Source organism: Barbatula barbatula (genome assembly GCF_947034865.1).
Source record: "Barbatula barbatula genome assembly, chromosome: 12".
Lineage (NCBI taxonomy): Eukaryota > Metazoa > Chordata > Actinopteri > Cypriniformes > Nemacheilidae > Barbatula > Barbatula barbatula.
Genome location: NC_136775.1, coordinates 7686762 through 7706046, shown reverse-complemented (window position 1 = coordinate 7706046; position 19285 = coordinate 7686762). Strand labels below are relative to the sequence as shown.

Sequence of the window (19285 nt, the reverse complement as noted above, 5' to 3'; positions counted from 1 at the left end):
CCACACTCCCCCACGTGGTTATTTGCAAAACAACCCTCAAAGCCCAGTAATTTCCGACGGTTTTGCCGCTCGTGCTGTCTTGACTAGTGGGGAGAAGAGAAGAAAGGAAAAAAAGGGACAGCGTAGTGAAAGCGGCCAATTGCGAGTAACCGGGATCACGGCGCCCAATGGCCAACCAAGCGGCCCGCGAGAGGTAATAAGGAAACCTGGTGGGCTGTAGTCGGCGAGGAACCAATGCGCGCGAAGGGGAGGCGTGTCTTAGCTGTTCCCTAAGACCTCCCTGAGCAGGTTGTTGCGTTTTGGCTCTAAAGCTCAAAGATCTCCGAAGTGCTTGTCAGTTTTCTAAGTCGGAGCCATGGCGACAACAGCTCAGTATATTCCGCGGAATAACTCATTGCCTTCGAACCCGCTAATGCATCCGGATTCGGACAGGATGCACCAGGGGACAACTTACAGAGAGGTGCAGAAAATGATGCACCACGAGTACTTACAAGGGCTAGCGACCAACACGGGACATCCGATGAGCCTAACGCACCACCAGTGGCTGCCAACCTCCAACACCGACTGGACCAGCGGCACCCACATCGGACAACCGGAGCATAACAAAGCCAGCGTGCAGAGCAGAGAGGACCTGGGGAACGGCTATCACAGATCGCATCTGGTCCACCAGGCAACGCAAAACAGCCACCATGGATCATGGGCACCGACCACGACGCACCACTTGTCCCCACTTTCTCCTGCCTCTAACGGTCACCAGTCGCTAGTCTACTCTCAGACGGGCTACACCATGTTAAGCCCCCAGCCTTCGCTGCACCACGGTTTGCGGGACCCGCTCCACGAAGACGCGGGTAGCCATGACAACCAGATGGAGTCTCCTCAGCAGCCGTTCAGCCACCACCAGGACCACTCGGACGAAGACGCTCCCAGCTCCGACGACCTGGAGCAGTTCGCCAAGCAGTTCAAACAAAGGCGCATCAAACTTGGTTTTACGCAGGCAGACGTGGGCTTAGCGCTGGGCACCCTGTACGGAAACGTCTTTTCCCAGACCACCATCTGTAGGTTTGAGGCTCTTCAACTCAGTTTCAAGAACATGTGTAAACTTAAACCCCTGCTTAACAAGTGGCTCGAGGAGACAGATTCAAACACTGGCAGCCCCACAAATTTGGACAAGATTGCAGCACAGGGACGAAAACGAAAGAAGAGGACGTCCATCGAAGTAGGAGTGAAAGGGGCTTTGGAAAATCATTTCTTAAAGTGCCCCAAGCCGTCAGCCCACGAAATCACCTCCTTAGCTGGCACTCTGCAGTTGGAAAAAGAGGTTGTGCGTGTATGGTTTTGCAACAGAAGACAGAAAGAGAAAAGAATGACGCCCGTGGGGGTCCCTCACCCGACCATGGAGGACGTATACTCACAGGCAGAGACACCCCCTCTTCATCACACACTACAGAGTCCTGTCCAGTGACTGCTATTGTCATAAACAGTATCGTTGTTTGAAAAGAAATTAGGCTGAGAAGCGGACAATGGATTTTCTTTATCCCTTTTGTTATCCCAAGACATCAGAGACAGAAAGTTTGGGAAGAGTTCGTTCACAGGGACCGGAGATGCAACAACCGCATACTATAGGACGCCAATAATTCTGAATAACATGAAAATGCATTCATTTTACAGAGTCAGCTGCATTTATGAAATCAGTAGGCCTACACGTGTTTACGAAAATCTATCATTTGTGCCATTCTGGAAAAAATCGATTATATCACCGGCGATCAAAGGGAGCTATAAGCCACAAAAGGGCCATGGTTTCCCGGGATGGGTTCGCCCGTCTGGCTATTGGTCTCATGTAAAGCAACAAAGGAGAGTGGACAGTGATTTTATTAAAGCGATTAACCAGATTAATTGTTACAATGTGATGTATCTGATATTTTTTGTGACGTTTACTTTATTTCGGATATTTTAACGTTAAGAGCTCTCATTTAGGGCAAACATTTTTTTCTGTCTATGGACTTTTTCATTTTAATTTCAAGTAATTCCTATCGAAAGAACAGGCACTTGGTCAAAACCTCCATACAGACAAGTGCACCAGAAAATGTTTACAATGATCACTTCTGAGCACCTGATATCGTCTAAAGATGTAAAGACGTTAAAATGTGGAAAACACTGTCTGAATTAATATTTAGTCATTTTGAGTTTTTGCGTTTATATTTTTTTCCCTCTTTGCATGAGGCACTTATTATTGCGTTAATACTGATATTTTCTTTCTTTTCGTGTTTATTATAATGTATTTGTTCGAGGTACGCCATTAATGCTTTCACTTGTTTAAACTTTTCCAATTTCGTGTTATTTTGAATCGGCACTATTCCAGCAAGCCTGCGCTTAATCTAATGAGAGTAATGGGTCAAAAACGAAAAAGACAGAAATATCTCAGGTAATTTTTTCAGTGCCCAAATATCGTGCTGTACTCTACTTCTTGAATATTGGCCAATTCATGACACTCTCTATGTCAGCTGTGCACGTTAGTAATTACATTTTACATCCTACTCATGAGCCTGGACACAGACAAAAGTAAATATTGTAGTGAATAAATGATGTATTTGGGACTTTCCAAGACTGGGGTAAAAAAGGAGGCTGATAACGTTCTTGTTTCGTGTTGTTTCTCAAGGTCTGGCATTTTTCATTGGACAGCAGGTGTTCATTTCTGCAATGTTATTTGAAACAGTGTGAATAAACAACCTTTTTCCAAAAAAGTAATGAAAATAAAAATAAATACAAGAGAAAAGATTTTAAATAAATAGTTGTCAGGATTATTTCCAATATGTAAATATGTCGAATATGTAAACATATGTATTTGTTCTGGGTTCGTTTTGTTATGTTTCGTTTTGTTTTCCGGGCAGTTTTGTACACTTACTAATTCCAAGAAGATATTTTAATATTTCGTTTATGACCATTTATATATCTATATATTTATTTCCTAAGTGTGTTTGGAGCTTTTTTGTTCGGCTCTGTTGATTATGTTGCAGTGGATTACAAATGTTTTGTTTACTACATTGGTTGTATGCTTATTGCGAAATGTAGACTGCAAAGTTACGTTTATATTTATGTTATAGTAATATTTTATTACTTACATAAAACATATATACAAGAAAATGACTTTTGTCTTTTTTGAAGCACATACTTACGACAAACTCATATTTATGCGATGGTGAAGGAAATACACGTAGTGTTCCAACAACTTTCATAAAATGCTTCTCTGCAATGTCGTTGCGGTTCATATCAAAAGAGTCTGGCGGATGTTTTCGACTTTATGCAGCAATATGTTACATAAAGGAACAACACTTTGGTCATTTACTTTTTTATGTTTATGCAAGATAAAATAAAAATAATGTACTCCTTGTCAGAAGCACAAAAGGAACAATTTTACTTGTGGACAATCATGTTCCCTTAAAAAGAATAAACAACATTTAAACAAAATATTGTAGTATTTTTAAGTAAATTATATGTTGGAAATGCAATTTTAAAATACCGCGTTCATCTTTATTTAAACACGATTAAATAAAAAGTTAGATTCATGAAAATTTAGAGATTGTGTGATAGAACATTTTCGACAAAGACCCCAAACGCCACATCATTTAGACAACAAAATACATGTAGGCTATTTATGTCCTTCGAATATAACTCTTTGTAGCCTAACAAAAATTCTGAAGTGCCATTTTCATAACCTAGTCGTTTAAATATTATGAGAGGAATAATCTGTGGCTCTACGTGAGGTTTGTGAGCATTTACTTTTACGCATGTCAAGGTTTATTATAAGCATTTAACTAATTAAAATCGTTCTAAACGGAACCCACTGTTTAGTTACACTAAATAAGTAAAACCAAATAATAAACGTATATTGTTGAATAATTTCTGAAAAAAAAATATGTTTAAGAATATAATTTATTGCATGAAATTCTATTTAAATGTTTACTTTTTACCCGTGACTTACTAATCAAGTGTCTTATAAGGTCCTTGTTTCTCTCATAGCAGGTTCATAATCGTAGCTGTTGGCACGAATTTAAAACAATATTATTTTATATAACATGTATCGTCATCATTTGGTGTTTTGATGTTTTAAGAAGTCTTAAGAAACACTGGAGATCGATCAAAGCACAGGAAGCCGATAAATGCTGTTTGAGAAAAGCAGCAGGCTAATATCACCGAATACGTTCAGATTTTGTTACTGTGGTGTGAAGACTAATCTAATAATGTTTCCCGCTAAAATATCTTTGTCAAATGCTAGATATATTAAAATATGTGATATATACTTTAATATGTCTTGGGTTATTCATATCATTTCTTTTCATTTGCTAAATTCTCCCTGAAAATTGGCTATTTTTCTTTTATTACTTTAGTTTTTTTCCGTTCGCCGGGGTTAGGGGTTGTGAAGCAGAGATTTGTTTAAAGCACTTGTTTTAAAATTCATCCTAAATAATCTATTTTAGGAAATGCAAAACAATTGTACAAGAAAAAATATCATTTAAACAATAGAAATATATGGAATATATAGCTACAAACTGTTTTTGTATGTCTGCGTTGTGGTCAGCATACTGAACAAACTTTTGTCTGTAGTGAAATATCAGGAAATGTTTATTGTATGGAACACAAGTGACAAATTTCATAAAGCATATAACTGGACTTATTTTTGCTTTTACAGTTTACTTTAGACAGCTAACATTTCTGACTTCTGAAATGTGGTACGAGCTGTATGAAATTTGTCAGGGATGGCATTGAAAGAGAAAAATTAGAAAACAGTGATTCCCAAGCGCCCCCTAATGGCGCAAAGAGTTAATGCAAGATTAAGGCTGAATTGGGTTCGTAGTTGTTTTTTACAATCGTATTTAAAAGTTAACTTTATAATCCAAGCCTTGTTGCTCTCAATGAATGAACTTCTTTTCTTTTATGTGATAACATTAATGTCAAACATGTTTGAAAGAGAATAGATATATTCTGTTGTAAAACAAATGAGTGCACAGTGTACAGTCCAAATACTTAATTCCTTATTATTTTAGAAAAAGAGCACTTATTTATTCTTAGGTTATCCATCTCATGTGCCCTTTCTTGGTTGTGACTTCTCATGCAGAAACAGGAAGCAGGATTAACTGTAGCTGTGGGACAAACCTGTTGTATATTTTCCAGCTACAGAAGAAAGAAAGGAGGTAAAAAAAAGATCAGCAAGATGGGTAGCATTTAATCTCAGTTACCTAGCAGGTTTTGGCCAACCCGAATATGGGGATTCAGTCGAACCACCTGATGTTTGAAGTTTGGTTCTTAAGATACTCAGACATAAGACTCTCAATAAACAATTATATACACTTCAATATATGTATACATACGCACATGCACACAGATGCACAAACACACACACAATGTAAAAACTGCTCACCTGAAAAGTCAGAGGTTTCATCCCGCTTCACCACACGAATCCCTTCCAGACTCATGCCAACGTTTGGTGAACCACAGACCTGGGCTGTGCCTGGGCATCTGAGACATGGCGGCACCTCCTTCCTCAGGAGAGTATCATCAAACACAGGAGATGTGGATTAGAAATGATTAACAGGGATTATAGCTGGTTAATGGTGGGAAAATACATTAGGAGCCACAGGCTCAGTTAGGGATTTCGCTCTCGCTAGCGGATTTGCATTGATCCAGAGCAAATGAATGAGGATTAGCTGCATCTATCTGCCAACATTAGGCGTATTATTTGGGCACGAGCAGTTATTAATGACATTACATGTACCACAACAATGCCAGTAATTATAACAAATGGGCCAAATAATGCATTTAAATCTATTTTTTCAATTGTGTCTTCTTTTAAGAGAGTGTGAAAAGATTTCCGTGAGTTTGGATAGAGTGGAAATACAGCACTTTAAGCTTTCCGATTTAAAAAGCTGTTCTGCAAACCTCATAACTGTTCAGGCTTGAGGGAAAGGTGAAAGTCAAGTCGGTTTTTAGTATCCAGTTACTGTGTTAGTGGTTCAAGCAATATACCAAATATATACAATAGTCTTAAAGGGATAATTCACCAAAAAAATGTAAATTCTATCATCATATACTCTCCCTCTTGTCATTTCAAACCTGTATGACTTTATTTCTTCCGCAGAACACAAACGAAGATATTTAAATTGTTTTAAATATTGTTAACTGGACCCCATTCACTTGCATTGGTTTTGTGTCCATACAATAGAAGTTAATGGGGTCCATTAGTGTTCGGTTACCAACATTCTTTAAAACACCTTTTTTTGTGTTCTGTGGAAGAAAGAAAGTCATAAAGGTTTGAAATGACAAGACGGTGAGTAAATGATGACAGAATTTTAATTTTGGGGTGTACTGTCCCTTTAAGGGTCATTTCATAATTTAGTTTTTTCCCCAAAGGTCCACATATACGCACATTTATAAACCTTTACCACCCCCTTTCTGACTCTTACAAATTAAATAAGCTGTTTAGTGGTGCTATATCTGTGTAAATACATGTTAAATAAGTAACCACACTTTTCTGCATTTATAAGCTTTATCTGATTCTATCTTTTCTCTGATGAGGAAGTTTTGGGTTATGAAAGTTAGCGTGCATGTTTTCATAGTACAATTACATCTTTTATCCCAGATCAAGGAAAATTGGATCCCCCATGATATGACCCCTTAAGGAGAATTTCTTCAGCGATGGCCACACATCATGATGCGTGATATCATTCCCACAACTGCTTTAGCTCACAAGGCTGTGTTTGTACCCTTCAAAGCCGCCAATCGGAAGGACAGAGGGGCAGAGAAACAGAGCGACATGTGCAGTCTGCTCTTGCACCACCAATGTTATCCAGCAAGCAATCTGATCATTCTTTCCATTGTTCTCAGTGGTCTGCCTATCCTCTTTTTCTGCACCTATACGGCTCAGGACCCCTCACACTCTCTCCTCTCTATCATTTATGTAATAAACAGCTGACCCCGACAGCGACGGGCGGAGTGCTTGAGAATCAGAGGTGGAAGGAGGGGAAAATGTACGTTTTAATCAAAAATTCCCTCTATTCCATACCTCAAGGTTTCACCTCGGAGGTGCATGAAAGATGGGCAACAATGTGGCCACACAGTGATCAGCTATTTACCATATGAAAAGCTTCGACTGAGCACTGAAGGAGTCAGATGCTGAGTTATTTATGATGCCAGGGCCTCGTCTCTATGTGGACCCTCCTTCTGATTCCTAAAAACAGACCCATGTATAGAGGATTCCAGTGAAGATATGGAGAGCTTTAAAATCCTGCCACGGTTTCTGGTGGGGCGCATTACCTGTCGACATGCTAATGATATGATGACATAATGGATCTTCAAAACTCAAATATTACAGGTTACTTTCAAGTTATTCATTATCTTAGACATCTTAAAAACATGAAAATGAACTAGTTGTCTTTGAGTCTTTCCGGAAAGTTATCAGAAATAGTGTTTGGAAGTCAATATGTTTTTTAGATTAAAATGTGAATATTCTGGATAATAAACATAAAGGTGGTTGCACACCAACATTCCTTACATGTTTCCTCAGCTGAATCATGGACAATGTACTGTGCTAGAACGTTTAATTACATGAACTGAAATTTCTTCATGACTTGGTTATTTCTTTACACTGACAAGTTAGCGAATAATTGTATCATATTATTCTCACGTTAACTTATAAAATGTCTGTGTTATAGCTACAAAGCATTACTTTTAGGACATTTTGGTTCGTTTTGCAAAAGAGCAAACTTCTGCTCTCACACTGGTAAAGGGTTACATTCTGTGCACTGTTGCTAAAGAATCAATGTAAAAATCAGAAGTGTGAATGTTACACAGGACAACAGCCTGGCAATATCAGAAGAGTCTCTATCTCCCATTTCCTGAATTCTTCTTGACCGCACTGCTTCTCAAGCATTCTCATTTGGCAAAGACCTCTCTATTCTCTGCTGTTTCTTTTCAACACAGAAAGCTTCTCAAACGAAGGTTGCAAGTTAATAACTCACCTTGTAAGCCTTCATCTCCGAGGCGTAAGTAAAGTCCTCGAATACTTCACATTCAAAACCTTGCCTTTGTGTGGTGGCCATCCTAAGGGACTCTTTCAGGACCATAATCACAACGTTGACTGTAGTTCAAAAATAAACAATACAAAAAATGAAATTAGAGTCTGAAATAACACAATGGTAAACAATAAGAATGTCAAGAAGGTTATGACAGACAGGACATGCATATAATCAGTCAATTGCTGTATTGTGATGTTTTTAACGCAGATGTTTTGTTATAATAATTCTGCAAATGGTAGTTTTTTCAAATCAAACTTTGACTGAAATGTTCCTTAAGCAATAAACGTGTGCACTTCTTTGTAATACATCCAACAAATCTCAACACGATGTTTCAAGTTTGAGGATGATGGCCAACTTGTATCCGGGTTCGAGACACACCCACCTCTGCTTGCCCTCTACAGCACTGCCACAAGAGAGAAAAGCAAGAAGCAAACAAATGCCAAAATAACAACAACAAAAAGAAAGAAATGAGAAAGATGAAACAGGGAGAGACAAGGAGGGAGAGCGAGACGGAGCGAGATGAAATAGAGACCTGCCGCTGAGCTCAAGGACGCAGCTCGCGACTGCGTAATTAGAAATGTACACAGACGATTTAGATGCAGGGATGTGATTAGGGAAAGCAGCCCAGTCCTCATCTTAATCAGCTCACTTCTGAGAGCTACTCATGGACGGGAGGGGGACATACTCTAAGAGTATTCACTGAAACCATCCAGTCAAACAGTCTATGAAACTCTGCGAGATGGAGGGGTGGTGGGGGTTTGGATTGACTGGCGACAAAGAGATTGAGATCTGTGACAGAGGAATAAAGAGAGAGGCAAAGACAGACAAAATGGAAGTGTTGAGCACTGCATCGTTTTTGAACAACAGTGGGCAGGCAGAAGAATAAAAATGGACATAAGGGAAATTTGTATCCATTGTTAGTGAAGTAGGCTGAATGGATAGCAAACATGTTCCTATCAGACAAACTAGAGGTTTTACGTTTAATTAAGCTTAATACTAAAACCATTCAAACATTTCTGAAATCAATTAAAATCAAATAAAATGTCTACGTAAATATTATTTGAAAATTTTAAATTAAATGATAATAAGAAATAAAAATAAATACATTGAAATAAGTCACAAACATGATTAACTGAACAAATTAAAACTAAGCTTAAACAGAAATAAAAATAAGTCCAACTTATATCTACATAAAAATAAAAAAATCATTTTTTTTGCTTAAATCAACATCAAAATGAACAAATAAATAATAAAATGACACATTAAGATATTAAATTACACATTAAAAGCACATCACCAAATTGCCAAAAAGAAACAAAAATGAACATGAAATTAAAAAAACAACAAAAAAGCTAATTCTAAATATTGTATTCTAATACAATTACAATACACCTGAAAATAAAACTATAATAACTCTTTGAATAACCATTGCATATTGTTCAATTTATGAAACCTACGTTATCAACTAGTTTATGTCCATATGTCCAGATACCAAAAATACTATTTTAGAAATAACAGTAACCAATCCCGGTAGTACTCAGGCTGGACTGGGGAGGAATTCAGATATACTGGGCAACAATATTTCTAGTTATATAATAATAGTTAATTTCTTGTGTAATTTTTCATTTTTGTCTGTGATTAAATTGATTTAAATAATAATTTAAGAGATAATACAAATAAGAATTTTTTTATTTTTTACCCCCAGACCCAGCCCTGAGAATAACACACACTTTAAAATGATTGGTCAGGTAAAATCTTGCTGGCTGAATACAGAAACAACTGAAAGCTTTCACTTTTACATAATAACTTACAATGCAGTTTTAATATGTATATAGTGACGTGATTAAGAGACATTATACAACAACTATGTGAACAACAGAGATAACCACAGACAGCAGAGACCCAAATAACAAACAACAAGCAGACAGATACAAATGTCCACTATCCATCACTGAAATATGCCCACTCATCCACCCCTCATAGCTGACGAAAGAACAGCTCTGCTTATGTCTCTGTTCACGAGAAACAAAAGAGAAAGAACACAAAAAGGCAAATAATGCGTGCTGGTGATTAAAAGCATTTATTCTGCTTTCCCTGTTTTCCATCCTTCGTTTTCACACCAGACATGTTATTGATCACCTTTAACCTCAGCTTTCAGGACTGTCAAAACTACCATTTAGGGGCTCCCCAGGGCTAAGCGACCATCAATGACACCCCTGCCCCATAAATCATTACAGAGCCTGTGAGGGTCTGCTGCCCAGGGGCCTGACATTTAGGGCAAAACTTAGCCGATCGTCCCTCAACACGCCCCCAGGGGTCAGAGGTCATCCTGTCAACCCTGTGCCAGGCGCTCCCTTGGCCCGCTGCTGGCACTCGTTTGATTTTTAAATCAAAACAAAGGTCAGGAAGATTGTCCTCTTGCACTTTGCACCATACGTATGACACCTTTGCACAGTTAACACGCCTAATCGTGCTCAAAGCCAACAGGAAGCAGTCATTCGTCAGGGGAGGCAGGTGGTGTCAAAGGTGAACGCTCCAAATACTTCTGGAATAATCTATAAGTTTGGGTCACAATAAGGTCTGAACCATGTCGATTTCAGGGAAATAAGATCATTCGTTAAAGGACTCCATTAACTTTGTGCGACTTTAAAAAAAAAAGCTATTTCTTAAAGGTCCAGTGTGTCATTTTTTGGAGGATCTATCGACAGAAATGCAATACGATATATATAACTATGTCTTCAGAGGTATATAAAGACATAATGCAACGTTATGTTATTGTTAGCCTACCTTAGAATGAGCTATTTCTATCTGCATACACCACGGGTTGTTTGTATAGTAGCCATAAATGTAGAAACTGCTCTATAGAGCTGTTTCAGAAAACTACGTTATGTCTTTAGTCAAACAAGCAAAAACATATTAGTTCTGTGTCAGCCACCGTAGTGCACCGTAGAAGTGTGCCAATAGATTTTATAATGCACAATTTACAATTATTTACAGTTTGTGGGAAGATATGTGGGAAATGATTATGCCCAGTTATGTTATAATGTTAAAGGGATATTTCACCAATAATGAAAATACTTAAATATCATCTGACATCTATTCAACTCTATGTATCTGTCATTCATCTGTCATTCCAAACCCGTATGACTTTGTAACTAATGTTAACCAACATTGTCCTCCATTGACGTCCTCTTGATATCTTCTTTTGCAATCCACATACAGAAAGAGTCTTATTCTTAAATGAAATGAATGTGAATATATGCAATGGCAATAGGTAAACTGTCCCTTTATGCCTACCTATTGTAACATCATAACAATACACGTTTGTATTTCTGTCTCAAGGATTAAGAAACAATCAAACACTCTTATTTGCAAGTGACAATGTTTTGCTTTCAAAACATGAATGATGAGATGCTGATATAGATGACAGCTGGATGTGAGAAAGCCTGGCATCCCCTCAGGAGGAAAGCCTCACCCCCGTCTCTCCCCACACAGCGACATCGAGCGCCTCTCGCACTGAAGTGAAACAGAGAGGATTAATTGGTTTAGCGCCTTTTTTAGTATGCTTGGTCCCAGCAATTAAATATTGGCCTTGGGCCCTCTGTGACCATTAGCTTACAATGTTGGGGTAACTGGGGGCCTCTCTGGTCTTACATTTGTGTGCATGCAGAGCCATGACAGAGTTAAAAAGTTAGCTGGACAAAAAAAATTATTTCAGCATTTGGAGGGGCAGTAGTAATTGATTGTTGTGGTTCAGGGCCGGAAGAGGGACGGGTAAGAGTAAATAAGGGATTTCAAAAGCTTATTGGGTTTACTATTTACAGAAAGAGAAGGAAGAGAAGATGCACAAGAAGTCAGAGACATGAAAGAAGGACGAAAAAAGAAAACCAAATAAAAAACAAGTCTGTATACGCCGTGAGGAATAGTTCAGAAGGGTGGGAGCTTTTATATATTTCTTTCTCTCTGCTTGCGTCCCCGTCTATGTTGCTTCCACTCCCTCCAGCCGTCAATTAGTGAGCCAGAACTTCTAAGGGCCAAGTTCTTCCTCACATGTACCTTTGTTGCCGTGACATTGACTCACTCTCCCCAGCAAGACGTTTGAAGGTTAGGATAAGACAGTGTCCAGGTTATCCATGGGTGCTCTCTAGGGTGCTGGTCTATGCCTCCCAGGATGAATAGTGTGTTGAGGAAACAGGCTAAAGGGCCTTTCAACTGCACCAGGCTGCTCGCACACAAGAGTGGCTTGGCTTGGGGCCAGTATTTGTGCACTCACAAAGCGCTTCAAGTTGTCTTCAAAGGGCTATTGAATACTGGAGTGTCCAGCTGTGGAAACTGGACTGAAGAGTCAGTGGAGACGTGCTTGCTGTTTCCAAATTATATATCTAGTAATCAGAAAGACTGGATTATGAAAGTTAATTATTTTAGCCAGGCATTACAGGCTACTGTAATTGTTGCAATGTTGGACAATCATCATACGTGACTCGTAAAGCTTCCCATCCATGCCCGACGCAGTCCTGGTGCCCACTGCTCACCTTCAGGAGAGCAAGAAAAGGAGGTCCCTGCACCAGACTTCATTCATCACAATGTCTTCTTCACACACCCCTCCAACCCTGCTGGGGCACCAGTGCTATAACTCAATCCTGACACGGACATGGATGCACCCTCTAAGACCCGGTGGACTTGTTTGGGCAGGTCCAGCTTGCTTCGGTCCTCCGCCAACACCCCCCTTCACCACCACCTCCATCCATCAATCCTGCCACGATCAACAGATGATTGGCTTGTGTGCAAAATGCCAGGAAGCCCCAAAAGGGACCAATTGGAGGAGACTGACAATTGTGATGGCCTTTTGAAAGAGCAAGATGTCCTGTGTTCTTTTCGGTCAAGATTTAGTATTTATCCAACATTAATAAGGAAAAAATGAGAATCTGTTGTGAAGACTCAGCACAGAGCGTATTCACAATGTAGTTAAGTGGTGAGAAGGCTGTAACAATGGTGTAATTGTATTCGCAGCCCAGCATTATTAAATATGTATGCTTCGATTGCCGGACAACAACCAAACAAGTGCATGGCATTATCACTAACAATAACATTTTCTGTCGCTCCTACACAGTGTTGGTTTGCAAGTCCTTCTCTCTGGGCTCGGTCCAAAAAGTCTGAATGCAAATAGAACGCACTTTTAAAAGCCAATCCAATTTGAGCTGTGATGCTACAGTCTAAAAAATGCTGGGTTCTTTTCAACACATGGTTGGGTCAAAAAGGGACGTTTGGACTCAGGAAATGTCCATTACTTGAACCAACCATAAGTAAAGTATAACCGAACGTTTTTTTACTCAACTACGAGTTAATAATATAAAGATATGAGAGTGTATGATTAAACTGCAATGCTTGATACAGAAAACAAAGCTTGGTTATTGTAAGCTGTTACAAATACATTCTTCTAATAATGCACCCTCTATAAACCAAAACAATGTATGCTTCAGGATTTTAGCCAGAGTAAAATGGATGAATAGCTATGAATTCTTTTTCATATTCAATGGGCAACCATTGGTTTACATTTTTGCCTTACTATACGGTATAATCATTATTATAATATTTACGTTGCTTAGTTGTTACAATTGGCATATGCCATTACCAACAATAAAGGATTTGAATTAGCAGACCTGAAAACAGAAAAATCACCAGTTGGTCAAAAATTCTCATGTTGCATGTGTTATTACAGACAAACCTGTGAAAAGTTATAGTAGTGGATCTGCAATGTGTTAACAATCAAAAGGCGTACGTTTATACAGGGACAGATTTGATTAATCCAGTGCAGTGTATTCAAACTACTGAATGAAACTAATATGTTTCATGGTATCTGGGTTCAGCAGACCTTCTAAACTCAATTGTTTACTGCCAGCTCAATGGACCTACGCGAGCACTTCTCAGGGTTCAAGGGTGAACAGCCCACCCACGTCACTACACGGTGAGGAGACACCAAGGAATGCTAAAGGTCATCGGCATGCGAGAGCATATCTCCAAACCCCATGAGACTCACGCCCCTGCCGTGTCACAACCCCATCAGTGGCCTGTAACCTCGCCTGTCCTACGGCACCCTGGGCCCAGTTTACGCAATAAGGGCCCGAGGATGTGCGCTCCGGAGCCTGCTCTGATACCCCTGCATTTGTCACTAAGCCTCTGCGTCATAGCGGGCACACAAAAGCAACCCAGTGTTTGCGTGAGCATGCAAGCGTGCGCAGGGACGCAGATGTCCCGCAGCGCTGCCGTTTCAATGCATCTGTTGTGAGTGCGGCAGGGAAATGCGTCGGAGGCCTTGCCTACACAGCGGCCACCATCTGAATGGATGGAATTCAAGATGGCAACTCTGACGAGCTGAGCATGCAGACACCAAACAATACCCCTCTCTTTCTCTCTTTCACTCACTTGCTCAGTCTCTCACAGTGGCTTTTCATTATTCTTTCATCCCCTCGCTGGAGTCCCAGGCGGCACTTTCGCTGTGATGGAGACCGAAGATACCAGGCTTTCCCCCAGCAGACTTTGGCTGATTACTATGGAGGGGCCTTCAGATGTGTGAGTTAAATCACAGGCCTGCGTTATAGATTTTTTATGATGAAGTGGGTAAGGCTTAGGAAGTGAAGAATGGCTGCACAGGGTGGTGTACCTTCTCTGATCTTCCTCTGTGCTGATCCGCGCTCTCCTTTTTGTCATAACGCGCGCTTCGGCTCACTGTCAAACACGCTATTCATATTTTAAATAGACATGTGGCAGGATTGAAATAAATGTGTCATAACCATGCCCGGTTCAATGGAACAATATGGAGAAGGTAAATGCACCCCGTGGCACAGGATGATTGATTGCGAACGATCATTCTATGATTGATCTATTGATTATGTGTCCGGCAGCCCTCGCCCTGTTAACAGGAGACATATGGCATCACTCTAGGGACATTAGGCAAGCGCGCAGCAGCCCATAATGCACCTCTCTCACTAACCTCAGTCTCACAGCAGGTATTATAGAGAGAAGATACAGTACAGTGCAGAAAGATTCACGTATTTCCCAGCATGACTTTCATCATTCATCTAAATCATTCTTTTGAATGAATCTCAAGTGCACTGGTGTTTGTATCAAACTCAATAAGGTTACTACTTAAAATTAATGCATGATTCACAGAGCTCGCTATGGATCACTGACACTTCGCAAAGCAGGCTACAGTCTATAATGAGGGTCTCTTTTTCCACAATTAGCAAACAATAATTAGTGTAAAGCGAAGTAATTTAAAACTAAGGGGTCTCAGGAGAGTGCAGTCGCCTGTAAGCCATCCTGTAAGTAATTATTCATATAGCTTGTTTGAAAAAATATTATTAGAAAAGATCAGTGCTGTATCATCTTGACATCTGAACCGAGAACAAGCGGGTTTCAGATAACAGAGATTAATAGAAAAGGGAAAAACACGTAATTCTTATTAGACGGATTAAAAAATCTCAGAGAAATAGCAAACCCATTGATCTGCAGGTGAGTTCACTTCTACACAAAGTACATGACCTCATATTTAAAAAAGAAAGACTCTCCGGACAATTTTAAAGAAACATTTTGAGTAAGTGAATAACTATACATGTGAGAGAGTACAAAGAGAGAGAGAAATAGTCAAAGAATGAGAGCGTATAAGACAGTATGCAGCTCTTTTCAAAGCAGCCTCTTTGTTCCCAGGGATCCCAGCGGTGGGCGGTTAGCCCCAGATGAGAGAGAAACATTATCTCTCCGAATAGACCCAGTGCACTGGTTCCAGTATCTGCAATGGCACGGTTTGCCCTGTCCTCTAGGTAATTAATTCTCTGAGTGGCTCTTGTCTCCTGGGAACAAAGTGGCTGCTTGTTAGAGCGGAGTGTTCTAAAACCAACCCATTTTGCCACAGACATGCTGCAGGACTACCACTGTTCAAAATCGGCCACGTGTTAGCTATTCCACGCCCACAAAGGACCTCTTCATCTCGAAATTTAGAGTCTCATAAAAACATTATTGTGTCGCTCCAGAGATCATTTGTCCACTCCACAAAAGAATCAAAAACCAAAACATTGACCCCTCTGGTCTTTCGGGGTGCATTTTTGAAATTCTGAGCCCCTCCCTGTCACTCTTGTGCCCACACTGACGCCTACATCGCCGTCCTGATTGTGCTTCTACGCAGCCAAAGTCACCATGAAGGTATTTCAAAGGTTGCGTGGTCAAACCATAGAGGCCATTTTGTTTTTGTCCTCCAGACAGAAGAGACTCTGTTGGGTGATGGTGTGGATCTACTGTATTTTAAATACATAATTTCTCTGATAGTTTCCCTAATTCAAGCCTCTTAATGGTTCACCCTTCTTTTCAACATGGCCATGAATCAATGGGGCCGACTCACCATCAATAACATTCTAAATATGGCTGCTCCACATGGCTCCACTTGGCTCGCCGTGTACCTGCCAAGCACTGGGCAAGGTCATGTCAGCCTATTAACCATATTAAAACATCGCAATTATGGTAATTGGTAACTACTAATGCAACTTTAGGTAGCTTTGCTCCAGGCAATTAATCATAATGGATTAGCCACTAACGTGTAGGAAGAACAAGTGAAAAGGTACAGGGTCGAATGCCTAGACCCATCTGACTCGTCTGAGCCCTACCTGACTGCAATAAGCTTATTCAACTTTATAACTCACATCTATTTTGCAGGAACGTTTGCATGAAATCATTTAAAGGAGTAGTGCACTTAAAATTTTGAATTGAACTACTGTGAGGGTTTTCCTAAGGGGAAAAATATCCCAACGGTAAGGGATTTTGTTTGGACCCCTCCAAGAAAGGTCCTAAATGTCACCCTTACCTAAGTGTTTATACTTTGCATTCCACAATAGTTTCTGTTAAAAAACAGCAATAGAGAAACGGTTGCTATAGTTATGCTTCATACCATCGATTTTAATAGACCACAAATTTAACATTACAGCCACTAAAACATTTAAGTTGCAATATAAACAGTACAGGAAAATAGACAATACTAAAGACACTTAAAGCTATTATTTTAGATAAATACACAAAAGGAAAAACACCCTCTAAATCCGCTACAAATCATCAAACTGATATTTATTCAATAATCGTGTATATTCAGAGTGAGACCTAGCTGAAAGCCCACCCAAAACCAGCAGACCAGCTTAAGACGCTTTAACAGTACACCTGTCATTTGTTTCTTGCATAAGGCACCAAATAAATCAAGGCCACTTCTGGATTGGTAAAAAGTATTACTGGTCTTGAGTTTTGTCCTTATCACTGCAAATGCACAAGACTACCGGACACTCTAGGTGCACTCTTTCATCCAACATCGGTTGACCAACCAAATATGAGAAGAGCGGGAAAATGTCCTGTGTCTTCTGTACCATCCTTTTCCCTATCTTTACACTAAGCACATCAACTCCACCCCCTCCATGCAGCCGTGACTGTGTCTCTCTGGGAGAACAGCGTATTCTCCTTTCATCCCCTTTAGAGGACAAACATCAGCCCCATCTTGCCGTCCATCCATATTCATGAGCCTCTTATAAATATCTGATAGTGGCTTCTCTACAGCTGTTTAGCTCTGAAAGCAACTCTTAGCCCATACACACACAGATACACTGCGTAAGCACTTACCGGTCAGATCTCGATATCGGACCCTCATTGCCTTCTGCGCCCTGGCGGCCTGTGATAGCATCAGCTCTTTGCCGGGGTATTGCTCTGGGCTTAATTAAACACTAAATGTGACCGCTAAATGAGAATCCAAAAGAGCTGTTCTTGTCTTCCTCATGACAGCATGCAGCTTATCTAGTGAAAGACACATCGAGAGTGATAAGGTTATATAGTGTTCAGTTAATTGTCAGTTTCTCATCTCTCTAGAACACAGCTCAAGGTTAGTATTTCAGGATCACTGCTGTAATGATCATGTATGCATTTTGGGTTTGAGTTTAGTTGTTTTACATTGCATACTAAAATGCATGGCCATACTTATAAACCAATTACTGTAAATATAGTAATTGAATTCTGAATGTAAAACCTGCATTTTCTTTAAAGCATCTTGTAGCAATATGTATTGTAAAAAGTGCTACACAACTGTGAATCGAATGGAAATGTATTTACTATTTAGCTATTAAATTTAGCAATTATAAATGTAGATTCTTTCCAAAAAATGGCACACATAGTCAGGGTTGCCAAGTCTAAGTTTGTTCTGTGGATTTGGGCTACTTTTATATTCTTGCTGCAGGTTTTTTTATTCTGCGGGTTAAAGGTGTTCATCATTAGTCATTTTTAAGGTAAATTTAAGTTATTTATAAAAACAGAATGCAATACTGTACAGTGATTTTCAAGAAGAAACTGTGCAAAATACATATAAAAGTGATTTTTAAATATTTATTTTATAGCTATATGAGAGGCATATTTTGAGTTTTGGTATTTGGTATGGCTAGTTTTGATTGGCCATTGTGCTTGATTGGCAACCCGCACATAGTGTTTTTTAGCCCCGTTGTACTTAATACTTTTGCATATCGCACTAAAGAATCACAAGAAGGGTTGGACTATATATTAAATGCAAAGTTACAACTATTTCACCAAGTGAGCACTGGGCAACGTGTTCTGTACACGAGCGAGGAAAGAAAATCTGCGTAGTCCTAAGAAACTGCTTCTTTTCTGAGATAACCAGTTCCTCCCCTACAAATCATTAGAAACATTGCCGAATTGCTGATCGAGGCAAGAAAATGAGCTTCGCTTCATTTTCCAGAATATCCTTGTTCGGTTTCCAAAACAACTAGCAAGAAATTTAAATACTGCTCTTGTGCTGTGGTGCGAGGGAGGGGTGGTACAGAGACAGAGTCAGATTTAAGATAAGTATCACAGCACCCGGTGGACCGAATGGTTTACAGTATTAACATTAGAGAATACAGGATGAGCTGAAGTAAGAATGAAAGCACAAAAGAGTAAATTATGAAAAAGGATACCAAAAGGACATTCAAGTGGGAAAAACAGGGATGTAAAGTACAAGTAAAATAAATGTGTTTATAACTGAGCTGATTGAGCATGACATTAGCAACACCACATAAAGTACTAAAAATACATGAACCTATAAGAACTTATGAGATATGTGTCTGTTTCAATGCAAAACTTATACGAAGTCAAAAAACAGCATCTCAAACCAGGATTCATTGAAAGAAAAAAAATGAAAGGGG

General features: G+C 39.6%; 1 protein-coding gene across 1 annotated transcript; it reads left to right on the top strand.

The window, feature by feature from the left end:
• Positions 1-352: 352 nt before the first annotated feature.
• On the top strand, positions 353-1462 carry pou3f1 (POU class 3 homeobox 1; the record flags this gene model as incomplete). Its single annotated transcript, XM_079470456.1, has 1 exon — positions 353-1462. Exon 1 carries the CDS (start codon positions 356-358, stop codon positions 1460-1462), a length of 1107 nt encoding a protein of 368 aa, XP_079326582.1. The 5' UTR covers positions 353-355.
• Positions 1463-19285: the final 17823 nt, after the last annotated feature.